Source organism: Hypanus sabinus, chromosome 8, assembly GCF_030144855.1.
Source record: "Hypanus sabinus isolate sHypSab1 chromosome 8, sHypSab1.hap1, whole genome shotgun sequence".
In the NCBI taxonomy this organism is placed as follows: Eukaryota; Metazoa; Chordata; class Chondrichthyes; order Myliobatiformes; family Dasyatidae; genus Hypanus; species Hypanus sabinus.
In genome coordinates this window covers 106610707-106637572 of record NC_082713.1, presented here as the reverse complement: position 1 = coordinate 106637572, position 26866 = coordinate 106610707, and the positions used below count along the sequence as shown (strand labels likewise).

At 44.0% G+C, this 26866-nt stretch overlaps 1 protein-coding gene across 3 annotated transcripts in view; it reads left to right on the top strand.

Annotated features, from left to right (window-relative positions):
- nav3 (neuron navigator 3) overlaps positions 1-26866 on the top strand; it is a 449774-nt gene that overhangs the window by 323327 nt on the left and 99581 nt on the right. For all 3 annotated transcript variants that reach the window (XM_059977545.1, XM_059977548.1, XM_059977547.1), the window contains 5 exons: positions 12482-12620; positions 15149-15425; positions 18343-19036; positions 20485-20946; positions 26014-26079. In XM_059977545.1, coding sequence (XP_059833528.1) covers positions 12482-12620; positions 15149-15425; positions 18343-19036; positions 20485-20946; positions 26014-26079 — 1638 coding nt within the window. The remainder of the gene's footprint in view (positions 1-12481; positions 12621-15148; positions 15426-18342; positions 19037-20484; positions 20947-26013; positions 26080-26866) is intronic.

Genomic DNA, 26866 nt, shown 5'->3' with positions numbered 1-26866 from the left:
TACATCTGTAAAATCTTGCAAGTGTCTTTGGTGACACACCAATTCTCCTCAAGCTCCTAATAGTTGCTGTTGTGCCTACTTTATAATTGCATCAATATGTTAGATTAAATTCAACTTTATTGTCATTGTGCCGAGTACACATACAAAGCCGATGAAATGCAATTAGCATCAAACCAGAAGTGCAAAAGAATAGTATTATTTACAAAATAACTGCGAATAAAAAGTAAGTGCTACAGCACACAAATATAAAAGTACTGAGACAGTACAGTATGGGTGCAATACTGCTTAGCGCTGTGATGTGAGGTTCAGCAGGGTCACAGCCTCAGGGAAGAAGCTCTTCCTGTGCCCGCTGGTGTGGGAGCAGAGGCTCCTGTAGTGCCTACCGGATGGGAGGAGAGCAAAGAGTCCATGGTTAGGGCGAGATGCATCCTTGATATTGCTTTTTGCCCTGCCCAGGCAGCGTTAATGGTAGACATTCACAATGGTGGGCAATTGGGTGCCGATAATCTGCTGGGTATATATTGGGCTTAGGTTAGATCTACAGAGATGTTGACACCCAGGAGCTTGAAAATGCTCACCCTTTCCACTGCTGACCCCTGGATAAGGACTGGTGTGTGTACCCTTGATTACCCCTTCCTGAAGATCACAATCATTTCCTTGGTCTTAATGATGTTGAGAGGAAACCCATGTGGTAACAGGGAGGATACACGAGCTCCCTGCAGACGGTGGTGGGAATTGAACCAGGGTCCCTGGCGCTGTTACACCATTATCTAACAGCTACACCACCAGGCCAACCTCAAAATCCTACATCCCAGACACAAATCTGAACCAGGTTTATTATTACTGACTTGAGTGACATAGAATTTGGTATTTTATGGAAGTAAGACATTGCAAAGGCATAAAAATGACTATAAATTACAAAACTGAATGAGAAGTTGGTAAAATAGGATAGTGGAGACTAATAGGAGGCAGACTAAAAATACTCAACAGGTCAGTCAGCATTGGTGGAGGTAGAAACAGCATTAATATTCCAGATTGAATGTCCTGAAACATGAATTACATTTCTTTCTCCACAGATGCTGTCTGACCTGCTGAATATTTTCATTCTGTTCCATTTTTAATGCAGAATTTCAGCGTCTGTGGCGTTTCAGCACCATGGTAGTGTAGTGGTTAGCATAATGCTTTACATCACCAGCAGACAGGGTTCAATTCCACTGCTGATTGAAAGGAGTTTGTACATTCTCCCTCCCCCAAGCTCAGATTTCCTCCCACATTCCAAAGACTTACGAGTTGGGGTTAGTGAATTTATGCAATGCCCCCAGAACAATCCTTCCTGATTTGATTTGATGCAAATGACTAATTTCTCTGTATGTTTCCGTGTACATGTGACAAATAAAGCAAATCTCATCTTCAGACTACTACGTTTTCTTTGACTTTTGGCATCTGCGATTTTTTTTTGGACAGTGGAGAATTCATTCAGTGAGCACAGACAACTCATATTAGGTGTCCATTCAGCCCATCTATGCCAGCTCCAGGGCAGCAATCACACTAGCCCGGTCACTAATCCAAAATTCACTCTCACACACTCCTGTCCATCCCCTCTGAATCTTCACTGAGGGTCATTTACAACATCCAATTAAACTACCAGCAGTTGGGAGGAAACCAGAGGGCATGGGGGAGCCCACACAGACACTGGAATGACATGCAGACTCCACCGGGACAGCACGTCTCCCTTGAGAAGACTAGAATAAAAAAACAAGGATGTACTGCTGAGGCTTCTCACTTGGAGTACTATGAGCAGTTCTGGGCTCAAAGGATGTGCTGTCATTGGTGAGGATCTAGAGGAATTTAGAAAATGATTGCAGGAATGAAAGGGTTAACATATGAGTTGTGTTTGATGGCTCTGGGCCCGAATTCTCTGCAGTTTAGAAGAAAGGGGGAGGTTCTCACTGAAACCTATCAAGTATTGAAAGACCTAGATAAAGTGGACATGGAATGGATGTTTCCTGTAGTGGGGGAGTCTAGGACCAAAGTTCACAGCCTCACAATAGAAGGGTGTCTCTTTAGATCAGAGATGAGCAGGAATTTCTTTAGCCAGATGGTGGTGAATCTGTGGAATTCATTGCCAAAGATGGCTGCCAAGTCATTGGGTATATTTGAAATGGTGGTTGAAAGGTTCTTGAATTAGTGAAGGTGAGAAGACAGTAGAATGAGGTTGAGATGGTGGCCCATGGCTTCCCTGTCAGATTTGAGCTGAATCACCTGTACAATCTGGCATTTTTGCAGTGTGGCTGGAGTCTCGCTGGAGCAGTATGGTTGCAGCAAGTCCAGCCTGAGATGCTGGAGCAGACTTTGAGACAATTTAATGCAGCAGAGCTGAGGTGGGGTGAGGAAAGATCAAGCTTTGATCAAATTAAGAGCCAGGCTGAATTGGAAAGGTCAGGTACTGGCCGTATTGAGGTGGTGGAGCCCAAGCCTGAGGGCAAGGAATGACCTGAGGCATGGACAACTGATTGAAATGTCATGGTGTCTGGGTCGAGCTGGTTCGGCACACTACTCTGCGGGGTTTGTTTGTCTCTATGCTGGACTGAGGTGTGGCCTACAACTAGTGGACTTATGGATCAGCTGCAGTGATGCCTATTGTTGTGAACTTCAGTTCTGTTTACATGCTTTATTGTGTGCACTATTTGTATGATTTTCTCTTTCTCTCTGCACTCTGGAGTTTGACGGTCTTCTTTTGTTTTTAATGTCTATTGGGGTTCTTTGTTTCGTGGCTGCCGAAAGCAGACAAATCTCAAGGTTGTATAAAGTATGCATACTTAGAACTTTGAAGGAAAATAAATCAGCCATGATGGTATAGTGGTGAAGACTCGGTAGTCTGAATGGCCTTACAGAATGTCTTATGGTCAATAGAATGCACATTGATCACCAAGTGACCTTCCATGCTGGAGGGTGGCAAACTCTGCTTTAGGTGTTTGGGAAACCTCTCAACTCACACACAATGAGAATGCTCTTCCCTAATCGATTAACATCTGCGAAGGACAGATCAGAATCAGGTTTATTACCATTGACGTATGTCGTGAAGTTTGTTGTTTGTACAGTGCAAGGCATAAAAAACCTCAAAGTTACAACAAAATACAGTGCTAGCGGTTTCCAATCAGATTCGATTCCTGCTGCTGTTTGTAAGGAGTTTGTATGTTCATTCCGTGCCCATGTACATTTCCTCCAGGTGCTCTGCTTTCCTCCCATGTTTCAAAGATATATTGGTTAGGGTTAGTGGATGATAAGGGTTTGTGGACGGTTAGGGTTAGTGGATGGTCAGGGTTAGTGGACAGTTAGGGTTTGTGGACGGTTAGGGTTAGTGGATCGGTTTAGTAGATGGTTAGAGTTAGTGGATGGTCAGGGTTAGTGGGTTGTTCGGATTAGTATATGGTTAGAGTTAGAGTTAGTGGGTGGCTAGGGTTAGTGGGTCGTTCGGATTAGTGGACCTGCTATGTTGGTGCCACGAGCATGGTGGCAGTTGCTCAATTCACACAGATCTGATTTGATGCCAACAACATATTTCGCTGCATTTTTTGATGTAGGTGTGACAAATATAATCTTTACATTACTAATCCAGTAAAGTTTCTTTACAATAGTCGCTGTTAGTGACTCTAGCAATTTTATAAATTCCATATTTATTCAATTATGTTAATTCAATCTCTCTAGCTCCCAAAGTGAGATTCAAACTCTTAACATCAGATCAGTAGTTCAGGCCTTTGAATACCACTGAGCAACACAATCAGTTTTTGCTGGCTTTCCCCTTATTTTTTACAAATATGCGTTTATTTATATTGAATCATTTGACAAATGTATTTCAAAACCTATTCAAAATATCTCAAAATATTTTTGTTAACTGCAAAATGTCGTCGCAGTTCCATTTACAGCACACTCCTATAAATGGAACAGAGAGAACAAGAGATGGCGACTCGCTGTCATGACAATTCCACCCAAAGATTACGGCCGATCTGTGATTTGGGATTGGATTATTTTCTTTGCCTCCCTTATAGTAAGATTCAGATTTCTGAACAGTCCATAAGCCCATGAACATTTCCACACTATTCCTCTTTTGGACTATTTATTCAATTTAATTTTTTAAAAAGATTTAAAGATTATCTTTATTTGTCACATGTACATTGAAACAGTGAAATGTGTATCTTGTATCAAACAACCAACACAATCTAAGGATGAATTGGTGGCAGCCTGCAAGCAGCACCTCGCTTCCAGTGCCAACATACAGTAGCATGCCCACAACTTACTAACCCTAACTCAAATGTCTTTGGAACGTGGGAGGAAAGCGGAGCACCAGGACGAAACCCACATGGTCACGAGGAGAACGTCCAAACTCCTTATAGACAGCAGCAGGAATCAAACCTCGATCAGTGATGGCTGGTGCTGCAAAACGTTGCTTGAACCACTATGCTATCATGCTGCCTCTTCCCCGCCCCCCCCCCCATGTTCCAGGGAAGAAGTATGGCCCCTTATCAAGTCCAGATGCAGGTTGTCACCTGTGTGTTTCACTCTGAGCTGGCATGAGGAACAAATGTGACTAGTGGCTTTGAATGTGGAATGGTTGTTGGTGCCAGACAGGGTGGTTTGAGTATTTCAGAAAAAGCTGATCTTGGATTTTCATGCACAACAGTCTCTAGAGTTGACAAAGAATGGTGCAAAAAACAAAAAAAAAAATCCAGTGAGCGACTGTTCTGTGGGCAAAATACTTTGTTAACAAGAGAGGTCAGAGGAGAACGATTCAAGCTGACAGGAAGGCAACCATAACTCAAATAACCATACGTTACAACAGTGGTGTGTAGAAGAGCATCTCTGAATGCACAACATGTTGAACCTTGAAGTGGATGGGCTTCTCCAGCAGAAGGCCATGAAAATGCACTCAGTGGCCACTTTATCAGCTACAGGAGGTACCAAATGAAATGGCTACTGAGAGTTAATTTGCCCGTGTTAGGAATTTGCTGTGGTCTGTCAGTCAAGGCTCAGCATGCAATAAGAAACAACATTCAACTCTATATTGTACAGTATTGTTAGATATTGTTAACAATTATATAAAAGATTATATAAAAATAAAGCTAGAGGTTAATGTATGGATATGGAATTATACGCGCAGGAGTGTATAAATACCAGCTTGTATGTGTATAAACATATTTGATTCTGCTTCACTCCTATTTGATTCACTCCTTATGAAGGAGTGAATGAAGGGTTTCACTCCTGATTTGATTCACTCCTGATGAAGGGTTTCGGCCCGAAACATCGTCACTACCTCCTCCCACAGATGCTGTCTGGCCTGCTGAGTTCTGCCAGCATTTTGTGTTTTTTATTTGATTCTGCTTAATTGTTTTGCTTGCTTTGCGTAGACACCAAAACCCTTGTTGATTCTCGGAGCTGTTGAATTGTAGTCACTGTATTCCAAGTGTGTTCACTCCCTGCTTATCTCTTTGACTTAAAGCCCTCATCTATTTCTTTTCCTTGCAAAGAGCTGATGAGCAGATTTGATACCAATGCAGTTTCCAGGGAAACAAACATTTGAATGAAACTATGGTCTTTAAAATATGTGGGAAAGAATGATATAAGCAACTATGCATCAGTGTTTCAAACCAGCGATTGAGCTCATGATTTAGAGGTAACGGGGGAGTGAGTTACGAATTCGATGGAGTGATTCCATAAAAAATGACCGTGTATAACAGGGAAATGAAATTAAATTAGCAGGGCAATTAGTAAAACAGAATTTTTTAAAATATTAATTAAGAAACATAGCATGATAATGGACCAGTCTGGACCCAATGAAACTGCACTGCCCAGTTACACCCATGTGATCAATTAACCCACGTCTTTGGAATGTGGGAGGAAACCACAGGATCCAAAAGAAACCAGGGAGAATAGGTTCAGATTTATTTATTGTATGTACATCCAGAGATGCAGTGAAATGTGTCGTTTCCATTAGCAACCAACACACTCGAGGATGTACTGGGACCACACGTTCCAGTGCCAACATAGTTTGCCCACATGCTCGGCAGAACAACACAGAACACAACAAGCAACAAAGCAAGCCCGTCCCCTCCCTCCCACGCACACACACACCAGGTCAGCTGTCATACTCAGACTCATAGACGCATTGGGCTTTGACTTCCTTAGCGGACTCGCAGAGATTCGTAGGCCCGAGCTCTGGCCAGTGGGCCTCAAACCTCCAGACTTCCGATTCGACCCTTGGGCCTCGATCATTTGGATTGACCCCAGGACCCATCAATTATTGAACATAGCACAGGAACAGGTGCCAAATTAACCTAACCCTTTCTGCCTGGATATGATCCCTATCCCTCCATTCCCTATCTAACAGCCTCTTAAGTGCCACGATCATATCTGCTTCCACCATCTCTGGCAGGCCATTCCAGGCACCCACCACTCTCTGTGTCAGAAAACCTTTCCCTCCCACATCTCCTTTGAACTTCAACCTCTTACCTTAAACACTATTTGAGTTTGGGTTCCCCTCAGCCATGGCAATCCCTCTCCCTCTGCATTTTAATAAAGTGCCAACTGGCAGTTGGGAAGATGGTAAAATATACACACTTTCCTTGCCTTCTTGTACCCGATCTAGCCTGTTCCTGAGGCATCCTCAGGGGACGTCAGCTGGGAGGCCAGATGTGTCAGCATCTCAGTCCCCATTTGGTCTTCATCTCCACTCTGCATGAGACTGTGTTGACAGAAACAAGTATTGACATGTTTCACAGATGACTAACCAGAGGAAAGCACTCTAGACTAGCAAGCAACATTGCATCCTTCACCTTTAAAATATTTAGTTGATTTTCAATTTCAATTACCCCTCTGTCTCACTCTCTTCTCTTCGCATTTCTCAATCATTTCCTCTAACTTATTTTCCTCCTTGTTTATCTGTCTTGCTAATTATCAGAGTGGGCGTGCTATTTTTTACTTCGAGATACAGCAGGCCTTTCTGGCCCAACGAGCTCCCGCTGCCCAAGTACTACCCACATGGCCAATTAACCTGCAAAGCCAGAGCACTCGGAGGAAGCCCACGCAGTCACTGGCAGACTGTACAAACCCCTCACAGACAGCGGCGGCAATGTTGGCGCCAGAGGCGTGGTGTCTCCATCACATCCTCGGACTGTGTTGGTCGTTGATGCAAACTACGCATTTCACTGTACGTTTCGATGTTTCAACATACATGTGACAGTAAACACAGTTCAGCACAGGAACAGGCCTTTCGGCCCACAATGTTTTGCTGAACCGATCAAATTAGTAATCAAATGGCCAACTAAATTAATCTTTAAATCTTTATGATTTTCTTTTGTTATATCTCTTGATTAATCATAGTTTCTCTTTCTCTCTCCCTCACATGCTTCTTTCACATAATTAATTTCAGTCCCTCGCTTCCTCCCTCAATGTCTCTCACACTCTCTCTCTCTCTCTCTCTCTCTCTCTCTCTCTCTCTCTCTCTCTCTCTCTCTCTCACACACACACTCTCTCTCTCTCTCTCGCTCTTATCGCTTCCTCCACAATGTTTCTTTTATTGATTTTTTTATGCATTTCTACAACAGTTTTTTTTAAAATCCCAATATAGGAATGTCACAAACCAGAAGGGATAGGTTTAAGGTGAGAGGGGCAAGGAAAGATCAGAGACAAGTTTTTCATTGAGGGTGTGAGTATAGAGAATGAGCTGCCAGAGAAGGTGGTAGAGGAGGGCACAATTCCTGTGTTTAGAAAGCATTTGGCCAGGTTTGTAGTTAGGAAAGGTTTATATGGGTTAAACATAGGCAAAATTAGAGTAGCGCCGATAGGCGTGGATAAGTTGGTCTGAAGGGCATTTTTCCATACTGTAAAACTCTAATGGTCACAGGAGAATGAGGAACAACCTTATAGACAATAGACAATAGACAATAGGTGCAGAAGTAGACCATTCGGCCCCATTCTGAGATCATGGCTGATCATTCACTATCAATACCCAGTCCCTGCCTTGTCCCCATATCCCTTGATTCCCCTATCCATCAGATATCTATCCAGCTCCTTCTTGAAAGCATCCAGAGAATTGGCCTCCACCGTCTTCCGAGGCAGTGCATTCCACACCTCTACAACTCTCTGGGAGAAGAAGCTCTTCCTCAACTCTGTTTTAAATAACTGACCTCTTATTCTCAATCCATGCCCTCTGGTACTGGACTCTTCCAACATCTGGAACATATTTCCTGCCTCAATCCTATCAAATCCTTTAATTATCTTAAACGTTTCAATCAGATCCCCTCTCAATCTCCTCAATTCCAGCGTGTACAAGCCCAATCTCTCCAATCTCTCTGCGTAAGACAGCCCTGCCATCCCAGGAATCAACCTAGTGAATCTACGCTGCACTTCCTCAATTGCCAGAATGTACTTCCTTAAACCTGGAGACCAAAACTGTACACAATATTCCAGGTGTGGTCTCACCAGGGCCCTGTACAAATGCAAAAGAACATCCTTGCTCTTGTATTCAATTCCCCTTGTAACAAAGGCCAACATTCCATTTGCCCTCTTCACTGCCTGTTGCACTTGCTCATTCACCTTCATTGACTGGTGAACTAGGACTCCTAGGTCTCTTTGCATTTCTCAAAAACACTTCTTATGGAAGTGTTTAGATCGGGTGGATGACAATAGTCTTGGCCCTCGTGTATGGGAGTCGAAAACTAGGAATCAGAGGTTTGGGATGAGAGGGGAAAGATTTAGAAGGGGCAACTGTTTTATGTAGAGGGTGAGCTACCAGAAGAAATAGTTGAGGCATTTACTAAGCACTTGGGAAAGTACTTGGAGGGGATGCAGGGAATTAGAAGGAGCTGGTGGGTGCCATGACAAAGGGCCTGTCTCTGTGATTCTAAATTAAACCAGAAGGAGGCTACTCAGCTCCCCTTGCCTGCACCTCTATTCAATAAAATCCTGGCAGCACATACAAAATTCTGGAGGAAGTCAGCAGGTCAGGCAGCGTCTATGGAGCAAAGTAAACAGTTGGCATTTTGGGCCAAGACACTTCATCGGGACTGGAAAGGAAGGGGGGGGGGGGCAGAAGCCAGAATAAGAATATACGGGGGAGGTGAAGAGGTGCAAGCTGGCTGGTGATAGGTGAAACCAGGTGAGGGGGAACGTGAGTGGGCGAGGGAGGGGGGATTAAGAGTTGATAATTGGAAAGGTAAAGGCTTGAAGAAGACGAAATCTGACAGGAGAGGAGAGTGGACCATGGAAGAAGGGAAGGAGGAGAGGAACCGGAGGGAGGTGATGGGCAGGTGAGGAGAAGAGAAAGGGTAAAGGGGGGACAGAAAGAGGAATGGAAAAAGAGAGAATGCATAATTACTACCGCAGTGACAGCTCAATTATGAGCTCACATCCCTACTGCTGTTATATTTGAATGCAACATTATTTTGGAATCCTTCCTGAAAACAGACGGCTTAATCGCTAGAAAGTGAAGCTGAAGCAGTTGGAAACGTTTTGCAGATAATATTTCACATAATTACCAAACAATATCCAAGCTGCAAAGCAAACCATCCCCAGATTTGTACTGTTTTTAATCTGAGCTGATAGTTTGCAAAGGCCTACACATGGGATGGATTGAAAATCCTCTGAAGATGCTTCAGGCATGGCTGGTCACGAGGAAAAAGCTTATGGCTTGGAGAATTGTCTCTCCCTCCCCTGTTGTACGCCAGGCAGTGGCTGCTCCCATTATTTATTAAAAATTCAGCAAAACCCATGTTAAAATATTCATAAATTGGCTTTCAGACATCTTAAAGATTTAAAGACTAGTTTTATTTGGCACATATACATTGAAGCACACAGTGAAATGTGTCATTTGCATCCAATCGAAACAGCGAGGATTGTGATGGGGGCAGCCTGCAATTGTCACTGTGCTTCTAGTGTCAACGCAGCGTGCAATTTACTGACTCTAACCCATATGTCTTTGGATTGTGGGAGGAAATTAGGGCATTGAGGGTCGGGGAGAATGCAGAAACTCCTCATGGACAGCAGAGAATTGTACTAATGTCATGTTGCTCTGCGGTAACCCAGAGTGGACACCTAAGCGCTGTGCTTTTGTTAGGGCAAAGCTCTCGTGTTTGGGGTAACTTACAAGAGGCCGAGTCCAGCTATAGTGATATTTGGTTTGAATATTTTAATATCTAGCACAATAGTTTGAAGGGAATATAATACAGGTAGAATGATAAAGGTGAATAAAGTCATACAAAACAGAAACAGATCCTTCAGCCCATCTGGTCCATGGTGACCAAATGCCCCATCCAAGCAAATCTCGTTTGGCTCATAACCTTCTAAAACTTTTTAATCCATGTACCTGCCCCAGTGTCTTATAAAAGTTATTATTGTTAACAGAGGTGTAGAAAATGAGCAAAAAAGATAAAGGGAGAAATCAAATTAGAGAATAAGTTCAAGTTTATTGTCATTCAGCCATGCACGTGTATATAGCTGAAATGAAACAAATCTCCGGGGCCGATGCAAAACGCACAGTGCAGTCACACACAGTACGTATTGTTACCATCCAGCACATACAGTCACAAAATATCAGCACAAGGCCCCGGGTGCCGTGGCCTGCGGAAAAATATGAAGCAGGATCGGTACAGATGGAGAATGAGAGAGTCAGTACAGCCCAACCAGTCCACATGGATCACCGGGAAGAAGACCACCTTATCCATCCCTCTCATAGTGTTCCTGAACCGGTGGCGTGGACCCTAAATCTCCTCTACCTCCTTTCCAATGGTAGTAGTGAGGAGAGAACATAGCCTGTGACGGTGAGGAATCCTTGACGATGGATGCTGCTTTCCGTGACAGTGCTCCATGTAGATGTGCTCAATGGTGGGGATGGCTTTACCTGTGATGGACTGGATTGTATCCACAACTTTTTATTGGCTTTTCCCTCTTTCCAAGAGAGTGTTGGTGATATATGGTCGATGCACCATCAATAACTCACTCTGAGACGTAAGGCAAGATATCGGCTTTTATTGACTGGAAGAAGGAACAAACAGTGAGTGACCACCATACTACATCCTGGAGGCTGAGGGCTGGGCTCAGGCCTTGATCGCCTTTATACCGGGGTCTGTGGGAGGAGCCACAGGAGCAGTCAGCAGGGGGCGTGTCCAGACAGGTATATGTAGTTCACCACAATGGTGATGTATTGTGAGCAGCTCACAGAACTACAAAGGCACTTGGCAACAATTCAGCAGGGACTGACTGCAATTCCAAAGCTCTCCCTCGATTGTTGTGCAGTTCAGATGTGTCAGGTTGTGAACAATGTTACTCTAAACCAAGTGCCTGTTACATTTACCTAACCCCTGTCTGATCCCAAATTTTCAAAAATAAGCAATTAATTAAAATGAAGTAAACATGGAACAAAATGCTGATCAGTGTTTTAAGTCAATAAAATGAGAGGGATTTGTACTAATAGCTCTCTCTCCCTTCTTGTATTATATATTATACCATCTGACCTTTCTCTTTATTCCTATATCTCCTTTCTTATCTCTCACTTACTTTCTCTTTCTTCCTCTGGTATTAATGGTATTGGTACTGATTTATTATTGTCACCTGTACCAAGATAGAGTGAAAAGCTTGTCTTACCTACTCTTCATACAGATCAGATCATTACACAGTGCATTGAGCTGGAACAAAGTAAGACGGTAACAATGCAGAACAAAGTGTTACAGCTACAGATGAAGTGCAGTGCAGGCAAAGAATAAAGTTCAAGATCATACAAGAGACTGTTTAAGAGTCTGATAACAGAGAGACAGAAGCTGTCCTTGAGGCTGGTGGAACATGTTTTCGGGCTTTTGTATCTTCTGCTGATGGGAGAGGGGAGAAGAGAGAAGCTCCAGTGTGGTTGGTTCTGTCTCTCTCTCACATCTATTACCCGTTCCAACCGACTGCTTACTTTTTTTCCATCTCTATCTTTATCATAGGTACATGGATGAAAGGGCTAGATTGTTCTTAAATTAGATTAAAATGTTGGCACAACACCATGGAGTGAAGTATCTGTACCATGTTGCAATGTTTTAAGTTCTATCTATCTATCTATCTGCCTTTTTTCACTTCTCAATGGCCTTAATATTGTCTTACATGTATACCATCTTTCTCTTTTCCCCTCATCTCTCTCTATAACTTGCTCTGTTTTTTTTGATCTCTGACATTCCCTCTCTCAGTGACCTCATTAGAGCTTTACGTCTCCAAAGAGCATTCTCACTATTTTCTCATTGACTGTTGAGATGTATGTGCAGCTAGTTTCATTAATGCTAGCCAGATAACTTACGAGTTATTTTTGTCAAGGTCAAAACCCCAGCAGTCATTGGCGCTGTGTAGTCTTCCATAATTACACCAAGACCTGCGATTAATTGATGAATCTCCACCCTGGTGAACATGTCTTTTCTTCAGCTCGCTGATCAAGGTTGTTTCTCTGTTCTTCCACCAGCTGGGATGACAGCAGTTCAGTCAGCAGTGGTCTCAGTGACACACTCGACAACCTTAGTACTGATGACATGAACACCACCTCATCCATCAGCTCTTACTCGAACATCACTGCATCTTCCAGGAAGAATACCAGCACTCAGGTATGCTGTCTCTATCAATCTCCTTGAAGGACAATAAAGCACCCAGGGAAAAAGAGGGAGAGTTTCCAGATGTTTAAAGTGCATTTTAAGTTTTAATTACTCATCTTACTCTCTCATTATCCTACTTGAACAATTGATTCCATGTGGAAACCAGTCTTTGTGTAGGAGTCCCTAAAGGTTAACTTGCAGACTGGCAAGAGGTAGAGAGTGGGAACTGTTCTGATTGGCTGCTGATAACTGGTAGTGTTCCACAAGGGTCAGTGTTGGGATTGCTTGGTTCACATTATATGTCAATGGTTTGGATGACGGTATTGAGAGCTATGTAGCCAAATTTGTGGACGATACAAAGCTAGTATTGCGGAGACAGGGAGTAAGGAGAAGGACTTGCACAGTTTAGCAAAGTGGGCAAAGGAGTGGCTGATGGCGTATAGTGTAAGGAAGCGTATACTCATAGACCTTGATAGAAGGAATAAAGCCATAGACTATTTGCTAAATGGGGAGCAAATTCAGAAATCAGAAGTGCAATGGAACTTGGGAGTCCCCATGTAAGATTCCCTATCGGTTAGCTTCCAGGTTAAGTTGGTGGTAAGGAAGGCAGATGCAATGTTAGGATTCAATTTGAGAGGACTAGAATACAAAAGCAATGATGTAATACTGAGGCTTTATAAGACATTGGTCAAACAGTATTTGGAGTACTTGTGAGCAGTTTTGGGCCCATTATCTAAGAAACGATGTTACTGCCATTGGAGCTGGATCACAAGTGATCCTGGGCATGAAAGGGTTAATGTATGAGGAACATTTGATAGCTCTGGGCCTGTATTCACTGTTTACAAGAATGAGGGGGGAATCTTATTAAAGCCTATTCAATATTCAAAGGCCTAGACAAAATAGACGTGTCCCATTAGTAGAAAAAATTAGGACCAGAGGGCACAGCCTCAGAATACAACTACATCAGTTTAGAACAGAAATGAGGAGGAATTTATTTAGCCAGAGGGTGGTGAACTTGTGGAATTCATTGCCACAGAAGACTGTGAAGGCTAAGTGATTGAGTATATTTTAAGCAAAGGTTGATAAGTTCTTTATTAGTCAGGGAGTCAAAGGTTACGGGAAGAAGGCAGGAGAATGGGGTTGAGAGAGGTAATAAATCAGCTGTGATGGAATGGTGAACATGGGCCAAATGGACTAGTCATGCTGCTTTGTGTTATGATCTTATGGAAACAACTTGCCGTGCAATTTGATAGGATAGCTAAGAAGGTGTATGTAAGCATTGGAATTCATGAGGACAGGAACTGAGCTCAACAGCCGCGAGATAATGTCACAGGTCTATAAAACCCTGGTTAGATGACACTTGGAGTACTGTGTTCAGTTCTGGTCATCTCATTATGGGAAGGATGCTTTAGAATAGCGACAGTGAAGGTTTGTCAGGATGGATGCCTTGTGAGGATATGTTGAGCAAGCTGGGGATTTTCTCTTTAGAGTGAAGGAGGTTGAGGTGTACAAGATAAGAGGCACAGACTGAGTGGACAGCCAGAGGCTTCTTCTCAAGACAGATTTACAAGGATGTTTCCATCACTTGAAAAGCTTTGTTTTAGGGAAAGGTTGAATAGTTAAAGACTTTATTCCCTGGAGTGACGGAGAATGAGAGGAGATCGATAGAGGTGTACAAAATGATGAGGGGTATAGATAGGGTAAATGCAAACAGGCTGTTTCCACTGGGGTTGGGTTAGACTAGAACTAGAGGTCATGGGTTAAGGGTGAAAGGTGAAATGTCTAAGGGGAACATGAGAGGAACTCCTTCACAGAAGAGGGATGGGGAGGGGAATGGAGGGCTGTGGTCCAGGTGCAGGTTGATGTGATCAGGCAGATTAATAGTTCAGCACAGACTAGATGGGTTGAAGGACCTGTTCCTATACTGTGGTGTTCCATGACTTTATGACTCTCTATGGCTGCTATACTTTTAAGGTAACTGGAGGAAATAATAGGGGAGATGTCCAAGGTAGGTGCTTTACACAGAGAGTGGTGGAAATATGGAATGCCCTGCCAGGGGTGATGGTGGAGGCAGATACAGTAGGTATAGTTAAGAAACTCTTAGATAGGCACATGGATGATAGATAAATGGAGGGTTATGTAGGAGGGAAGGGTTAGAATGATCTTAGAGTAGGTTAAAAGCTTGGCACATTGAGGACATAAAAGCTCGCACTACTTTGTAGTGTTCTATTCTCAATGTCAGTTTTTTTTTGAGATACAGTAGTGTGGAGTAGGTCCTCCCGCCCCACCAAGCTGTGCTGCCCTGCAGCCCACCAATTTAACCCCAGCCTAATCAAAGGTCAATTGACAATAACCAATTAATCTACTAATTGGTACAGCTTTGGACTATGGGAGGAAACCAGAGCACCCAGAGGAAACCCACGTGCACACGGGAAGAGGATGCTGGGACTGACCTCTGAACTCTGACATCCCAAGCTGTAAGTGTAGCATGCTAACCGCTATATTCTGTGTCCTATAACTTGTTCCATGTGTTGTCACAGCTCAAAGCAGACTCAGAAAAGCACTCGATGTCAGAAAATGAAGCAGCTTGGAGCGGGGAGGAGCTGAAGAAATCTGAGGACGGAGCAGAGATAGCAAAGATGGAGCCAAACGAGAAGTGGAAGAGGAACCCCTCGGACCTGTCTGATGACTCCGAGAAGGGGCAGAGACCCACATTGTCTTTGTCCCAGACCGGATCGTGGAGGCGGGGGATGACGGCACAGGGAGGGGTACCCACTCCTCGGAGCAAGGCTACACCCCTCCCCTTAAAGCCAGTTGGTAAGAATGCAGAAGCGGTCAGCTCAGGGCAACGGGAGACTGTAGGACAAAAAGGCTTCTCAAAGTGAAGAGTAGGTGGGGGGTCAACAGTGGGTTCAGGGGGATTTGGTGGGTCAGGCCAACTGTGGGATGCAGGTTTATCAGAACTCGCAGAATAAATCCAAACAGCATCAACCTCTCCTGGACACACGAAATTTCACAAATACTGGAAACCTTGAGCAACACACAACTTGCTGGAGCAACTTAGTGGTTCAGGCAGCATCTGTGGAAGGGAATTGGACACTGCCTGACCTGCTGGGTCCCTCCAGCATTTTGTATGTGTTTCTCACAATTTCCTGGATTTTTTTGAGTCCCAGTGCAAGAAACATTATGTTGGAGCCACAGAGTTATACGGTGAGAAACAGGCCCTTTGGCCCAGCTGGTCCGTGCTGATCAAGGAGTCCACCTGAACTTGCTCGTGTTTGACTCATTGCGTCTAAACCTTTCCTATCTGTGTACCTGTATAAATCTCATTTAAACTATGTACTGGTACCCACCTCCTCCTCCTCCTCTGGCAGCTCATTCCAGATCCCCACCACCCTGGTGGAAAACATATCCCTCAGATCCCATTTAAACCACTCACTTTAAACCTATGTCCTCTACTTTTAAATTCTTCTGTCCTGGGGAAAAAGTCCGTGACCATCCACATTACCTACATCCCTCATGATTTTATAAACATCTATAAGGTCATCTTCAGACTTCCACAGTGCAAGGAAAATTTCCCAGTCTATCCAGTATCCAGTATTCCCTTATAACTCAAGCTCTCCAAACTTACTAACATCCCTCAGAACCAGAATCAGGTTTGTTATCACTGACATATGTCAGCAAAACAGTGCAATACATAAAATATGCTAAAATTACATTAAGAAATATAAGTGTATATATATAGTGTAAGTAGTACAAAAAGAAAAAGAGAGGAAAAATAGTGGTGCAGTTTAAAAATAAAAGAAATAATTTGTGTAAGAGGGGGATTGGCTAGGTCATAGACTGTTCAGAAATCTGATAGCAGAGGGGAAGAAACTGTTCCTAAAATACTGAGTGAGTCTCTTCAGGTTCCTGTACCTCCACCTTGATGGTAGTATTGAGAAAAGGACATGTCCTGAGTGATGGGGGTCCTTAATGATGCCTTTTTGAAGCATTGCCTTTTGACATTCTTTGCTGGAGAAGCTCAAGTCCATGATGGAGCTGGCTGAGTTTACAACTTTCTTCAGCTTTTCAAATCCTGTGCATTTGTCCCTCCATTTATAGAAATTTGTTAGAGTCTTTGTTAACATGCCAAATCTTAAACGCCTGATGAAATATAGCCGCTGGTAACACTGTAAGACTTCTTCACTTCTAAAGAAGGGTCACGGCCCAAAACATCGATTATTTGTTCATTTCCACAGATGCTGCCTGACCTGCAGAGTTCCTCTAGCATTTTGTATGTGTTGCTCTGGATTTCCAGCATCTGCGGTATCTCTTGTGTTTATCGCCACTGGTGTGCCTTCTTTGTAATCACATCAAAGTGTTGGGCCCAGCATAGATCTTCACAGATGACCTCTTCACACTTTTCAGCTATTGACATCCTTCCTGTAGTTGGGTGACAAGGACTGTGTAGAATATAACTGGGATCTCACCAATGAGATATATATTTCCAACATGACGCCCCAACTCTTCTACACAGGCAAGAGTGTCAAATACTGGTTTCACTACCCTGCCTACGTTTATGGCCACTTCCAATAAACCTTCAAGAATTGAGTGTTTCTTGTACATTCAAGACCAAGACTGTCAGATTTCTGGACTTACAGGAGGCAGAGAAGGATGAAGTATGTAGGATTCTACATCTTGTCGAAGTTGAGTTTATTGTGATATGCATAAGTACATGTATGTACAGGTACAGTGAAAAACTTAATTGGAGCATCATGACAGGCAAATAGTATATAAGCAGCGTTCACAAGAGAAAAACATAAATAAGACACAAATTATACACAGTGTTTATAAGAAAATATACAATTAGAACAAAAAAAATCAAAGTCCATTAAGTGCAGAGTGGTCATAATGTTGCTATAAGACAGTAGTGATTGGGGTTGTTTGAAGGCAAGTAGCTGTTCTTGAACCTGTTAGTGTGGGATTTCAGGCTTCTGTGCCCTTTGCCTAGCGGTAGCTACAAGAAGATGGCATGGCCCGAATGGTGGGGGAGCTTTGATGACACAGTGCCTCCTGTAGATACTGATGATGGGAAATGAGATGTCCATGATGTACTGAGCAGAGTCCTCTACTCTTTGCAGATTCATTTGAATTGCTGTACCAGACCAAAATGCAAACAATCAGGATACTTTCAACAACACAGGAAGTTTGTCAAAGTATTGGTGACAAGCTGAACCTCCTTAACCTTCTAAGAAAGTGAGGATGCTGGCCTGCCTGCCAATACTTCCCAGGAATTTAAAGGTGCTAATCCCTCAACATGAGATTCTGTAGATGCTGGAAATCCAGGAACCCTTTTATGCTTGGAAATTTGACTGTGGAAACTAAATAAAACATGACTTCAAGCTCCGTGGACCAGGAAAACAGAATGACTCAACGTCTCACCTGCAACATTCTCCTCTTCCTCCTCTAGGCTCCCCGGCCCCCTGACCCTTCTTCCCCATGTCATTGCCTAGCTCACTCATTTCCTTCCCCATCACCTCTAGTCACGCCCATTTCCTCCTCCAGTCCTGCCCTCTTTCTCACCTCATCGCTGTCTTCATCCTCCCCACATCTTTCCCTCAACCCTACCCTCTTCCTGAGCAACAGACGGAAAATGCTGGAGGACCTGAGCAGGTCAGGCTAATAAAGACAGACTCTGGGTGTAAGCAGGTTCCTTTCTGCTAAACCTTCGTGCTTTGCTTGTCCCCTGCAGGTAAGATGGATGATGCCAAAGTGTCAGAGAAAGGGAAGGTGGCCCTGAAAGGGACAGCCACGAATTCTCCACCTGAGGCTGGCAGGAGTAGCGGCGATGAGGGCAAAAAGCCGCCCTCGGGGATGGCACGGACGCCCACCGTCTCCTTCGGCTTCAAGAAGGCTGGAGTTAGCTCGTCCGTCGGCACGACCGCCAGCGGGGTGACGGTGAGCAGCGGGTCCGCTACCCTTGGCAAGGTGCCCAAGTCCTCCGGCATCCCCAGCAAGCCCGGCTCAGCCAGGAAGACCAGCCTGGATGGATCTCAGAACCAAGACGATGGGATCTTGCTGGTTAGCTCCCGGACCAACCTGCAGTACCGCAGCCTGCCCCGGCCGGCTAAGTCTAGCGTGGGCAGCACGAGCGGCCGCTGCAGCCAGCGCTCCAGTGCCAGTAACGTCGAGGGTGGCACAAAGGGGCCACCCGCTGCCCCCTCCTCCAAGCTCAGAGAGCCGTCTAAAGTGGGCTCTGGGCGCTCCAGCCCCATCGGCAGCGCCGGCCCATCCGAGCGGGAGAGGGCGGCAGTGTCCGATCCAGAGAGCGCCTCTCTGTCAACCTCGCCCAAGTCCAGCCCCCCTCCCTCTACAGCTGGCGGGGCACCGGGGCTCAGGCAGCAGGCATCCAAATACCCCGACATCTCATCACCTACCTTTCGCAGGTGAGTGTCGTCCACAGTGTTGTCGGGTCATAGTGTAATTGAGTTTTTGTGTTGTAGAGTTATAGTGTGTTAGTGTTGTTGATTCATTGATTCAGAGTCATAGAGTTATCGTGCATTACTCATACAATCATTGTGTCATAGTCAGAGAGTCAGAGTTATCATATCATAGTCATAGAGTCACCGTGTATTAGTCAAAGAGTCAGTCAGAGAGCTATAGAGTTATTATGTCACTGTCATAGAGTCACCGTGTATTAGTCATATAGTGATAGTCATAGACAGAGAGTTATTGTCAGAGAGTCATAGAGTTATTGTCATTAAGTCAAGAGTCAGAGTCATCGTGTCATCGTCATAGAGTCAGCATGTCATGGGGCTATTGATTTGTCATGTTGTAGGGTCATTGAGTCATATATTAATTGAGTTATAGAGTTATCATGTTGAAGAGTTACAGAATCATTGTGTGGTAAGGTCATTGAGATGTCACGTCGTAAGAGTTATTGAGTCTTGGAGTTGTCATGTTATAGAGCCAAAGAGTCATTATCATAGATTCCTAATCATCATGTCATAGTCATTGGGTTGTTGTTTGACATGATGACTATGACTCTATGACACAACTCAATGATTCTATGAAATGACAACTCATAGATGCTACAACACGATGACTCTATGAATGTACAACATGACAACTCTACGACTCAATGACTCAGTGACTCTTACGACATGACAACTCAATGACTACGACATGATGATGCAAGGCTGGGTTAGCTTGGGTTTTTTTCCTCTGGAATGGCAGAGACTGAGGGGAGATCTGAAAGAGGTTTATAAGATTATGAGAGGCATAGACGGAGTGGACAGTAAGTATCTTTTGCCCAGGGTTGAAATGTCTAATACCAGAAGCCAAGCATTGAAGGTGAGGGGGGTAGGTTCAAGTGGGAGGTGAGGGATGTTTTTTACTCAGAGAGTCGTGGATACACTGCCTGGTGTGGTGGTAGAGGCTTTTAAGAGACTTTTGCATAGGCACATGGAAGTAGGAAGACGGAGGGTTATGGACATTGTGTAGGTAGGAGGGATTAGTGTGTGGGTGTTTTTGATTTGCTTTTTAGCTGGTTCAGGATGACTCAATGATTCTGTGAAATAGACACTATGACATGATGACTAGAATATGTCATATGTCATTGTATCATAGAGACATAGATTCATCATGTCGTAGTTTTATTGAATCGCGATGTCATAGTCATTGTATCACGTTGTTCCTTGACCTGCTGAATATTTCCAGCATTTTGTTTGTATTTATTTTTAACTGCATGAATATTATAGTGTTCAATAAATATTTAAATTGGTTGGCAATTTAGGATAAGGCTTGCAGTATACCAATGCAGAAGGGTTGTCCTGTGTTGTACTGTTTGGTGTTCTGATGTTCAATTATTTATTCCCCTCTCCTTTCTCCACAGGCTGTTTGGCACAAAGGTTGCTGGCAAACCAGTCAGCGGGTCTGGCTCGGAATCCGCAAAGAGCCCCACCATTGTCTCCAGCCCCCATGGCTCGCTGTCTCGCCAGGGCAGCCTGGAGTCACCGTCGACCGGTCCGGGGGGCCTGACTGGAGCGGGGGGCAAACCAGCAGAGCAGGCAGTGGAGGGAAGCGGCCAGAGCCCCTCGTTGGCCTCCAGTCCCGCTTCCCTCCATTCGCTGCCTTCCAGCGGGCACCAGCTGCCCGCCAGCCTCAGCAGCTCCCCTGGCGGCAGCAAGGATACCCTCAGCTACCCCTCGCTGACCAGCCTGCACACCAGCTCAGAGTCCATCGACCTGCCACTCAGCCACCATGGCTCGCTCTCTGGCCTGACCACGACGCCCAAGGGGGAGGTACAGAATCTGCTACTGAGGGCAGGGAGTGTCAAGTCAACTCTCTCTGAAAGGTAAGCTAGGAGATATTGTGCCTGTGTGTATAGGTCCATGGTTAGCTGCAAATGTGGAATTCAATTATGGGAGCTATTCGGCCCATCCAGATTGTGCTAGTTCTTTCTGATACCTTAGAATTAATCTGTGCTTAATGTTTGTCCAATTTTCCTTTGCATTCATGCTTTAGAAAGAATGTGAGAATGATATCAGGAAGAACCATTACTCTGTCCTTGCATCTCAATTCATTTAGTTGTACAGCATGGAAACCAGCCCTTCAGCCCAACTCATCCATGTCCCTGCACTGTCTATTAGTTTTTGATTCTTTCTGTGCCTAGAGGCACGTTGGGCGGCAACCTTGCATGTCTTTGTGCTTTTTATGAGGCCACGTTGCTAGCTCGATGCTCAACCCAGTATAGATGGAAAGTGTACAAAGATCCAGCCGGATCCGAACTGAGTACCACTCACCTCAAAGTCCAGTGCAAATGCCACTATGCCACCAGCCGGCATAGTGCCTATTAGGTCTGGTCCTATTTCTCCACGCTGGTTACATCACAGCCTGATATAGAAACAAGGATGGAGAAGCCCACAGCAAGTGGTGAATAAAGCCCAGTCCATCACAGGTAAAGCCCTCCTCAGCGTTGAGCACAAGGATCGCTGCCGCAAGGAAGCAGCATCCATCAAGGGCCCCCACCAAGCCGGCCATGCTGCTGCCATCAGGCAGGAGGTAGGGGAGCATTAGGTCCCATACCGTAAGGTTCAAGAACAGTTATTACTCTTCAAACATCAACCACCAGACTCCTGATAACTTCACTCACCTCAACAATATCACAACCTATGGACTCACTTTTAAAGACTCCACAACTCCTGTCTCAGTATTATTTATTTATTTGCTTGTTTTTAAATTGTTTTTGGCTGCCCAGAAATTCCCCGATATAACCCTAGCCTAATCATGGGACATTTTTACAATGACCAGTTAACCTACCAACTGGTACATCTTTGGAATGTGGGAGGAAACCGGAGCACCCGGAGGAAACCCACATGGTCATGGGGAGAACGTACAAACTCCTGACAGGCAGTAATGGGAATTGAACCCTGGTCCCCTGTATGATAAAGCATTGTGCTAGCCACTATGTTACCGTGCTACCCTAATTATTTGTTGTTTTTTATTTGCATAGTTTGTCTTCTTTTGCAGATTGGTTATTTATCAGTGTTTGTTGTGTGTAGTTTTTAATTGCATCTATTGTATTTCTTTGTTCTACTGTGAATGCCTGTGAGGAAATGAATCTCAGAGTAGCATATCGTGACAGACTTTGCCAATAAATTTACTTCAAATTTGAACATTTGGCCCATGTTACCCTAACTGTTCCTGTCCATTTACCTGTCTGAATGTCTTTTAAGTATAATTGTACCCACCCACCGCTACCATATTCTTTGGCAGCTCATTCCATATACCCTCCCAACTTCTGTGTGAAGTTGCTGCTCCTTTGGATCCCTTAAATCTTTCCCCTCTCACCTTAAATCTGTGCCCACTAGTTCCTGATTCCCTTTCTTGCAAAAAAGACTGCACATTCACTCAATCTATGCTCCTCATGGTTTTCTCCACCTCTATACAATCACCCATTATTCTTTGACATTCCAATAAACACAATCCCAACCTGCTGAACCTCACTCCGTAATCAACTCCCCTGAGTCCCAAGAACATACAGTACTAATAATCATAAGAGAATCTGCAGGTGCCGGAAATCCAAAGCAACACACACAACATACTGGAGGAATTCAGCAAATCAGGCAACATCGACGGAAATGGATAAACAGTCAGCATTTCAGGCTGAGACCCATCATCAGGAAATCTCTTTTGCAGTTTTTCAGCTTAATGACATGTTTTCTATAACAGGGTGACCAGAAGTGAACACAATATTCCAAATGCGGCTTCACTAGCATCTTGTACAGCTGAAACGTAATGTCCCAACTTCCATGCGCACTTGGAGGGAACCACATACTCCTGGGTCCCCTTGAATGAATCAGAATCAATTTTAATATAACTGACACATGTTTTGAAATTTGTTGTTTGTGGAAGCAGTACAGCATAATACATAACAAAAACTATAGATGATAATAAGTAATTAGTGCAGAAAGAGACTAAAGGCAGTGAGGTAGTGTTCATGGGATGGTTCATTGTCCATTTGGAAATCTGATGTTGGAGGGGTAGAAGTTGTTCCTAAAATGTTGAGTGTCTGTCTTACTACCTCCTCCTTGATGGTAGTAATGAGAAGAGGGATGTCCTGGGTGATGGGGTCCTTAATGATGGATGCTGCCTCTGTGAGGCACTCACTGTTGAAGATGCCCTTGATACTGGGGAGGCTACTGCCTATCTTGTGGCTTGAGGATGTGCCTGAAAAAATGGCAGAAAAATTTATATCTATTTATTTATTTAGAGATACTGTGTGGAACAGTCCCTTCCGGCCCAATGAGCCACACCACCCAGCAACCCACCTATTTAACCTACCCTAATCACAGGACAACTTACAGTGACCAATTGATCTACTAACTGGTACATCTTTGGAATGTGAGAGCAAACCAGAGCACCCGGCAGAAACACACTGAGTCACGGGATGGACGTTCCTTGGAACTGAGCTCCAAACGCCAAAACCCCAAGCTGTAACAGTGTTGCGCTAACCATTACACTACTATGATACCCTTCTCTCAGCTCTTGCTGTACGTTGCTCAGAAAGATGTCCTTGTTACATCAAGTCCATGAGTTGCAACCTTGAGAGAAAACTTGAGCAACACACACAAAAAGCTGGAGGAGCTCAGTGAGTCAGGCAGTATCACTGGAAAAGAGTAAAGAGTCGACGTTTCAGATAGAGACCCTTCATCAGGACTGGAAAGGGAGGGGGCAGAAGCCTAAATAAAAAGGTTGGGGGATGAAGAGGATTACAAGCTAGCAGATGATAGGTGAGAACAGGTGAGGGCGAAGATATGTGGGTGGGGAGAGGGCTGATGAAGTAAGAAACTGGGGGGGGGGGGGGGTGATAGCTAGAAAAGGTAAAGGGAGGAAGAAGAAGGAGAGTGGAACATGGGTGAATGGGAAGAAGAGGGGCACCGGAGAGAGGTGATAGGCTGGTGAGAAGACCAAAGGGCTTTTGGAAAGTTGTTTCAATTCACCTTTAAAACTTTAAGTTCCATTGGAAAAATTATGGCTATTTGATGGACAGCAGGAATCATCCAAATGGATCATAAATGTTGACTCTACAGGCATGGGAAGATGGGGCATGGTGAAGATTGACAAATTGTTGAATTAATGAGTTTTGATTGATGAGTTAAATCAAGACCTTATCTGTTTTTTCCAATTGGACATCATGGATGCCAGGCAGGAAACTACCTGCTGGTGTCTTGGTCGTTGTGTGTTCCTCAGCTGACATTGCTCTCAGAAGATTGTACAGTTATCATCACATTGTGGTCTGAATGAAAAAAACCTGCCTTGTTTCATATGAAATGAAAAGGACTCTGGAAATACAGTAATTCATTGTGAGGAATGGTTTGAACAGGATGTGAAAGAATGAGCAAGACTGAATGCCTGATATTATCTTGGGCTGAATGGCCTGTTCCTGTGTGTATTATACTGTGCTGGAGTATCCTCCTTGATAACTTTGCTCAATGTTCAGGGTGATACCATCACCTTCTAACCCCTGATTCTAAGAGTACTACTGTGGAGCCAAGTGTTTTAGTGGGCAGTTCACTCACCAATACTTTCTTAAGTTGCATTTCTTCTCATGTGCACAAGTATGGTGAGGTACCAGTGCAATGGAAAAACTTCCTTGCAGCAGCATCACTGGTATGTAGGTTCAGACAACAGATGGGACATTGATTATACTTCAAGTATATAAGAGAGTGAAGAGAGAAGAAAAAGAATATACAATAACAAAAGTAACACACACAAAATGCTAGAAGAACTCAGCAGGCCAGACAGCATCTACGAAAATGAATAAACAGTTGATGTTTCAGGCTAAGACCCTTCAACAGGACTGGAAAGGAAGGGGGAAGACACCAGAATAAAAAGGTGGGGGGAGGGGAACAAGCTAGAAGGTGACAGGTGAAGAAGACAAATTCCCAGGAAGGATAAGTGGTTATGGTAGCAGGTCTGGGTGGGCACATGGTTAAAGAGACTGAAGGCAACAGAGAACACAGAGGGAGAGCAGTGAGAGAGGGTCTCACTGAATTCCCGTTGAAGAGGCGGGCACACCTTTGCAATGGAACAGAAATCTTTGTGTTTATACAAAAATAAAACCTCAGTGCAAAAATGACACAATCAGAGACAAGTCCATGGTAGAGCAAGAGATGGTCTGTAGTGCTCTGTAGGGTTGTGCAGGTCGATTCAAGAACCTGATGGCTGTAGGAAAGTAACTGTTCCTGACCCTGATTTTGTGGAATTTCAGATTTTTACTTCCAAGACATGAGATTCTACAGGTGCTGAAAATCTTGAGCAACATAGACAAAATGCTGGAGGAACTCAGCAGGTCAGGCAGCATCTATGAAGGGGAATAAACTGTCAGAAGTTTCAGACTGAGACCCTTCATTGGGACGATATCTTCTACCTGGTGGTAGCAGTGGTGGGTAGTCTATCTGCCAAATGATCAAAGTCAAAGTGCATGGGTTTTCTCTGAGTGCTCTAGTTTCTTCCCACCGGCCAAAGATGTACTGGTTACTATAAACTGTCCCATAATTAGGCTAAATCCGCGACGGCTGGGCGGCGTGACTCAAAGGGCCAGAAAGGCCTATTTGTGCTGTATCTTTAAGTAAATTTAAAAAGTAAATTTATTATCGAAGTATATATATGTTACTATATACAACCCTGAGATTCATTTTCTTCCTTGCATTTAAGAAAAATAAAGAAATACAATAGATTTTATTAAAAAATATATACATTATTCCAGATATTACAAACTATAGTCTTTAAAAAAGTATCATGTGTTGGAGAAGTCATGAAAAGTTTGATCATTTTGTTCTGGAGATGTTAACACAGTTTCCCATTTTTCTCCTCTTCCTCCTGCTGTTCACACTATCTCTCTCATCTGGGCAATTAGTCCCTTCTGTTTCCTTGTGACTTCTCCCCACTGCCGCAGGGTCACTCGGCCTTGGAAGCAGGACAGGTAAATCGGCCACTGGTTTCCCCGCAGAGCGACATCAAGCCCAGAGTCTGCAATCAAGTCTTGTTATATTAAGCAATGATACATTAGCTGCCTTCTCAAAAGTGAACTTGTAACCAAATGTAAGATCGTTCTTTGAATTTCCATCGTTGGGCATCACCTGCCTGGTTTGATTTCAGAATTTAAAGGAAGTTAGGATAAGTACATGGCTGGGAGGGGCATGGAGGGCAAAGGTTCAGCTGCAGGAACGGACAAAAATAATAGTGTGACACACCCAAGATGGGCCAAAGGGTCTGTCTTTGTGCCATAGTGCTCTATTACTCTAAATGCAGGAGCAAACAGATGCTCCCTGAGACTAAATTTACCCAGGGTAAACTCTCATGGAGAGTTAATCAGAATTTCTGACATAGGATGGGGTGATTGATAAGTTCGTGGCCAAAGGGAGAAGGAATCAATTTTAGAAAACTGAGCACATTTATTTTTCCTACATTCACACGTTTAGTCCAGCGGTGATGGAGCATACGGATCCCTTCTTTGTAGAAGTCGGCGTCTTTGGACCTCCTGAAAGTGGTCCACAACATGGGGTGATTGATGTTAATGGCCTAAGGTAGAAAGAGATGAATTATTAACTTCAAACTTCCTGCATTTTCACTCAAAGAGTTCAACTGCACGTGCATGTAAGAAGAGCTGCATAACTCGTCTCCTTCTACCTTAGGCCACAAATTTATCTATCACCCCTGCTGTGGACACTTTCTGGAGGTCCAAGACACTCTCGTTACATGCACATGCA